Source organism: Vombatus ursinus, unplaced genomic scaffold, assembly GCF_900497805.2.
Source record: "Vombatus ursinus unplaced genomic scaffold, bare-nosed wombat genome assembly UNPS02014837.1, whole genome shotgun sequence".
NCBI classification, from domain to species: Eukaryota; Metazoa; Chordata; class Mammalia; order Diprotodontia; family Vombatidae; genus Vombatus; species Vombatus ursinus.
The window spans coordinates 5,903,881-5,910,197 of NW_020954615.1; the positions used below are offsets into that span (position 1 = coordinate 5,903,881).

Below are 6,317 nucleotides of genomic sequence, written 5' to 3' on the forward strand. Positions count from 1 at the left end.
ATCTCCTGAATACTCCCCTCAGTCAATCAATCAATCAATCATAAGACATTTCTGAAGCATCTTTTATGTGTCAGGCACTGTGCTAAATATTGGGAATATAGAAAGAAGCAAAAGACAGTGCCTGCCCTCAAGAAGCTTACAATCTAGTGGGGGAGATAACACTCAAACCAATATGGACAAACAGGCTGTATACAGAATAAATAGGAAATAAATAGCAGAGGGAAGGTTTACTGTACAAGAAGGGGTTCTGGTTGGGTCTTAAAGGAGGTCGGGGAGGTCAGTGGTTGTAAAGGGGGGAGGGATTGCCTTCCAGGCATCGGAAATGGCCACAGAAAATACCTGGAGCTGAGAGATGGAATGTCTTGTTTGGGGGACAGCCAGGAGAATAGTGTCACTGGATCAAAGAATACATACTGAGGAGTAAGATTTAAGAAGACTGGGAAGATAGGAGGGGACTAGGTTATGGAGGGCTTTGAATGTCAAACAGAGCATTTTGTATTTAATCCTAGAGGCTATAAGGAACCGTTAGGAGCTTGTTGAGTAAAGAAGGATGACATGATCAGACCTCAGCTTTAGGAAAATCACATCAGTGGCTAAATGGAAGGTGGATTGGAGTGGGGAGAGACAAGAGGCAGGCAGAACCCCCAGCAGCTATTGCAGTAATCCAGGTATAAGTGGATGAGAGTAGCACATCCAATGTGCCTTCATTTGTAGTAAAGGAAAAAAAAATTAACAAATACTCTTCACTTGATAGATTGCATACGAGTGTGTATACAGCATTACATACCCATGGTCTCCTACCTCTCCAATTCTTGGATACCAGTGGAGTTCACTGGCTGTGCACTCTTACTACATGGCTGACCCTTCTGTTTTTGGCTTAAACTCAATAGACTATTGGAGATGTGTCCCCTAGAATTTAAGGCAGGGATGGAGAGGTAGGAGGCGTTAGCACTGAGCATCACCTCAGGCCTCTGTACTGGGTTTCCCTGAAACCTCCTGTTCTTTTTTCATGTCCAAATCAAGATGGTATGTATTGGATTCAGACTTTCAGGAAATGAACACTGATACCCACCAGGGTATTTGTCCTTCAGGTAATTTTATGTGGAATATTAAGAAATAAGTTTTGCTATAAGTTTTGCAAATCTCCTTATTCATAAACATACTGTTAAACAGGTGATACCAGCCTGATTGTCTCTGTTTTAACGATGAGGAGCCCAAGGCTCAGAGAGGGAAATGACATGCTTACAGTCACACAGCTCTTCTAAGTGTTTGAGGGAGAGGTAGGAACTAGACCTATGGTGCCACTGATAAGGGAAACTTTCTACCAACTCATCTTTCTGCAGCTTAGACTCTTATGGAGTTGCCTCAGGCACTGAGAAATTAAGGGGCTTGCTATAGTCACATAGGTATTATGGGTTTTAGGCAGGATTTGAACCCAGGTCTTTGTGGCTTTGAGGCCAGCTCTCTATCTACTAGGCCACTGACTCCCCTGTGCCTTCCATCACCTCCAGGGATTGAGTCAAGCTAAGGTAAGACACAGGTGCCTTGCCTAATTCCTAGATTCATCTGTTATTCTTCCAGGCCCACTCAGGGGCCACAGAAACTAAAACACACTTTGCCACTGCACCATGTTACTTTCTACCAACTACAAACAGCAACTCATCCATGCTTGGAGTCTTAGGGAATGTTCTGAAGCTTCGGCACATTAAATGCCTTCCCTCCAATCACATGGCTACTGTGGAACAGAGGTAGCATCCGAACCTAGAATTTCTGCCTCCAGGACTCAGTTGCCTCCTTATACTTAAGAAATAAAAATAAAACCAACCTGGACAAAAGAACATGGGGGAGAATGCCTTGGGGTGGCTGTGACTAATATCCCTTGCTGAGTAGTGACTTTTCAGCTTTCTGTGATGGGCCATTGGGTATCCTGATGACTAGATCTCCTTAGACTCAGGTTTCCTTGGTTTAAGGACGATTGATTGCTTTGTCTTGTGATTTTTCTTTTGTGAATCAGATGTAGTAGAGAGAAATAGTAATGAGTAGGGGTGGGAATTCTTTGTTTTCATGTGTACAAAGCCCTCTGTTCTCTCACCCGTGAGCATTCTTGGGTATGTGTGGGGAGGAGTGGGAGAGGAAGAAATCCTTCATTTCAGTTCAGAAGCAGAGGCAGCTTCATACCATGGAAACAAGACGCAATCTGGAGGGAGAGGATGAGAGAAGGATCCCAGCTCTGGAACTGGATGTGACCTCAGAGGCCTCATTTAACAGAGGAGGAAACTGAGGCCTGGGGAAATGAGATAACCCATGCGATCCCTCTGCTCCCCCACGGCTCTACGTTACGCCCCATGATCCTGAGCAGGGTCCTTCTGATGCAAGGTTGGGGAGGATGAAGGGAAACAAAGTGCAAAGATCTCTGGACAGCTGCCCCTCCCGCCTGACACTCTGTCCTCTGTCCCCCAGGATCTCAGCAGCACTGACCTCATCCGGCCCAAGATCAGCCTCGTGTGCCAGATTGTGCGCGTGGGCCACATGGAGCTCAAGGAGGGAAAGAAGCACACCTGTGGCCTCCGCAGGCCTTTTGGGGTGGCAGGTAGGAAGATGGCGCTGGGGGAGGTCGAAACTGCAGGCATTGGCAGAGCCACCTGACTGGCCCGAATGTCTCTTGTCAGTCATTCCGAGGGGTCCTCCCTCATACAAAGAGTTAAAAAAGAAAGAAGTGGAAACAAAGCCGTTCGCCAAAGCTGACAGGCCACCAGCCGAGTCTGACAGTAAATACGACGCTCCTGTCCCCTAATCCACCTTTCTTCCGGGAAGGGAAGGAGCTCCCCTTCCTCCCCTCTTCTGGCCAGGCTTGCTCCCATCTCCCCCAGGAGAGGTGAGTTCCCTAGAGGCCAGGACCGTGTCTTCTTCAACATTCTGTGTTCTCCGCAGTCTCTTCTAGCTTTAGAGTCAGAAGAGGCCTGATAGTCAAATCAACTTTTATTAAGCGTCTGCCATGTGCCCCAAGAGGTAGGCAGAGTACTGAGAGCTAGAGACCTCAGAAAGCATCGACTCCAGCCCCTTCATTTATATAAAAAAACGAATTTTGATTGAGAGCATCTTTTTTTTTATCACCTACATATCTTACTGTATCCATCTTTCCACCCCCTCCCTGAGAGTCAATATAGATTAAAAAAAAGAGTAAGGATTTTTAAAAAATTTTTACAAACTAACCATCACATCAAGAAAAAAGTAAGGGGCGATGTCACATATGGGGGTGCGGTGTGATATGCAGCATTCCACACCCGTAGCCCCCCACTTTTGAAGAAGGGAGAAGGGTCTTCACATATTTCTATTTGGGACCAAGCCTGGTCACCATCTTCTGCAGTTTTGTCTTTGTTGTTTGTGGCCATTCTTCCCATGTGCAGGGCTGTGCTCATTTTCCATGCTGATTTTCTCATTCTTCTTACTTCATTCTGCATCAGTTATTTTACAGATGAGGAAACTCAGACCAAGAGGTAAAGTAACTTGCTCAAGGTCACAGAGCACATGCCTAGCAAGCATCCGAGATAGGATTTGAACTCAGACCCCCTGATTCCAAAAAAGGTCTTTATACTGTACCACAGATGTGTCCTTTAATGGCTATACGAATGTGTGATAACTGTTTAATTCTTCAATTATCTAGCATATTGATCTGGGTGTATGTAAATAATAAATAGTTAACTGCACTTTGAGCAAGTCAACGCATTTATCTGAGCTCAGTTTTGTCACCTGTAGTCAATTACTAGAAGTCTTCAATGGAAATTGATTGTCTTGAAATGCTATAGATAGATAGATAGATAGATTGATACACACACATATGCACATATACATATGTATGCAAATCTATACATATATGCATGTGCTATACACATACATATATGTATGGAAATCTATACATGCATATATGTGTATGGAATCTGCACATGCTTGTATAGTATAAGTCATTTGTATAATGTGAATGGTACGTATATATAAGATGCATACACATATACTGCTTAGAGGATTTTTCAACACTTTTCTACATTTTAAGAAATTCTGATTTCCTTGATGTGGGCATCAGATTTCATTGATCAGAGAACACTGATTTCATTCATCAATTATCATTGATGATAGATTTCTCTCCTAATACCGCTCCCAGGCGTGTTACTTTTCATAGATGATTTCATGAGATGCTCCATCCATAAAATACCTCACCTGGCACCCACCTCATGCTGTCTTAGCTATCCCAGTGCTTGAATGAGAGGTGGTCCGCTGCTACACTGTACAAGTCATGTATGGATTGGTCTTCCAGTGCCTGCTTCCATTATTCATTGTGACCAGGCAGCTGGCCTCACAGAAGCGTTCCATGGAAGTAGACATGGTGAGAGATGGCGCAGTGACTTCAGGATGTCTGCAGTCTGCTGTAGAGTAAGATTAGGCTGCTAAGAAAGTGGTGGTATGAAGGTGGGAGCCTTCAATATGGCACCTGAAAAGCCCTGCTTTTAACATTGTGCACTTATTGGCTGTTACCTTGTCTTAAGTCATTTATTTTGGGCTCCACTGCCTCTTCTATCTGTGTGACCTTGGGTAAGTCACTTAATTTCCCTTGGCCTCAGTTTCCTCATCTGTAAAATCAGGACTTTTGGACTAGATGACTTTTGAGGTTCCTGCCAGCTCTGAATCTGTGAAATCTTTTCAATGAGCTGTATGGGTGAGATGACCCCCACGTTCCGTTTCCAGAGGCATCGTAGTATAAGACATAAAGAGCCTAGTACAGAGATGGGGAACCTGCAGCCTTGAGGCCCCATGTGGCCTTCTAGGTCCTTGGGTACTGCCTTTTGACTGAGTCCAAGTTCTACAGAACAAATCATTTTATTCAGGGGATTTGTTCTGTGAAGTCTGGATTCCGTATCTACTCGGTAGACAGTGTTGAGACAGGCAGAGACAGGCAGAACTGGGTTTGGATTCTGCTTGTGACACACAGTGTCTTTGCAACCCTGGACCAATCACTTAACTTCTCAAGGCCCCAGGCAACTCTCTGAGACTATACATAGCTGATCAGGTGCCCATTTTATTGACAGAGGCAGCTCCTTATACTAATGAAATCAGAGGTTGACCAAAATATATTTCCCTTTTATTACAAGTATCCTATGATCCTATGAGGCTCAAACTTCTTTCTGATATTAAAGCACTGAAAGGATTGTACTTACAGCACGAATAATAATAATAATAATAGCATTTTTTATCATTTTAAGGTTTGCAAAATGCTTTATAAATNTTTTCTGATATTAAAGCACTGAAAGGATTGTACTTACAGCACAAATAATAATAATAATAATAGCATTTTTTATCATTTTAAGGTTTGCAAAATGCTTTATAAATAACTTATTTTACCTTAACAATCCCAAGAGTTTAGGTGCTATTATGATCCCCATTTTAGAGATGAGGAAACTGAGGCAATCGAGGTTAAGTGACTTGTCCAGGATCACGTAGCTAGTAACTAGATTTGATCTTGGGTCTTCCTGATTCCTGGTCCAGCACTCTCTGCTGTAACACCTAGATGCCTCTAACAAGCAGTGACAAAGGGCTTGCCCCATCCTTCACTGTGTAATATGTCTGGAAATCGCATTACTAATGAAACAAGAAGAAAAAACTTTAGGCCAAGTACCTTTCCTCTCTGGTGTTGTGTGTTTGAGGGGAGGAAGGGGGAAGGGATGAGATCATTTTCCACAGTAATTAATGGAGACACGAAGCAATTAGTCTCGTTAATTGCCCTTATCTCTTTCTTAGTGATGGATATTACCGATATCATACACGGGAAGGTTGACGATGAAGAAAAGCAGCATTTCATTCCCTTTCAACAGTAAGTACCTTGGCACGGCTCCCGGTCGACTTGGGCCCGTCTCAGCCCTTCAGTCACTGAGCCAGCAGCTCATGCTCCCTCCGTGAAGGTAGGCAGCCCTTACTTGGGCCAGGAAGGAGATAGGAAACATCTCTGAGACAAACACAGAGTCTCAGAGTTAGAAGGGACCCCAAAGGAGCTCCAGACCCAGGTCTTCCCGAGGCTTAAATCCTGTCTATAGCTGCATTGACCAGCGGCCATCAGCCTCTGCTCAAACTCTTCCAGTCAGGCAGTCGACAAGCATTGAATTTCATTTCCCTCTGGAGGGTTGATAGAGACAAGGAAAGTAATTCCCTGCCCTGCTTTATCTTTTTAAAAACTGTTTTAATTCATCTTTTGTTTTTATATCTTCCTCTGTATCCCTCCCCTTCCCTCTTCACAGAGAACTCTCCAATTTAACAAATTCTTTTTTTTA

The 6,317-nt window shown here is 43.7% G+C and overlaps 1 protein-coding gene across 1 annotated transcript in view; it reads left to right on the plus strand.

The window, feature by feature from the left end:
• The window catches only part of DOCK5 (dedicator of cytokinesis 5), a 245,450-nt gene that overhangs the window by 118,537 nt on the left and 120,596 nt on the right, over positions 1-6,317 (plus strand). Inside the window, exons 10-11 of the mRNA XM_027839938.1 lie at positions 2,461-2,590; positions 5,791-5,863. Of these exons, the coding sequence (XP_027695739.1) occupies positions 2,461-2,590; positions 5,791-5,863 (203 nt within the window). The remainder of the gene's footprint in view (positions 1-2,460; positions 2,591-5,790; positions 5,864-6,317) is intronic.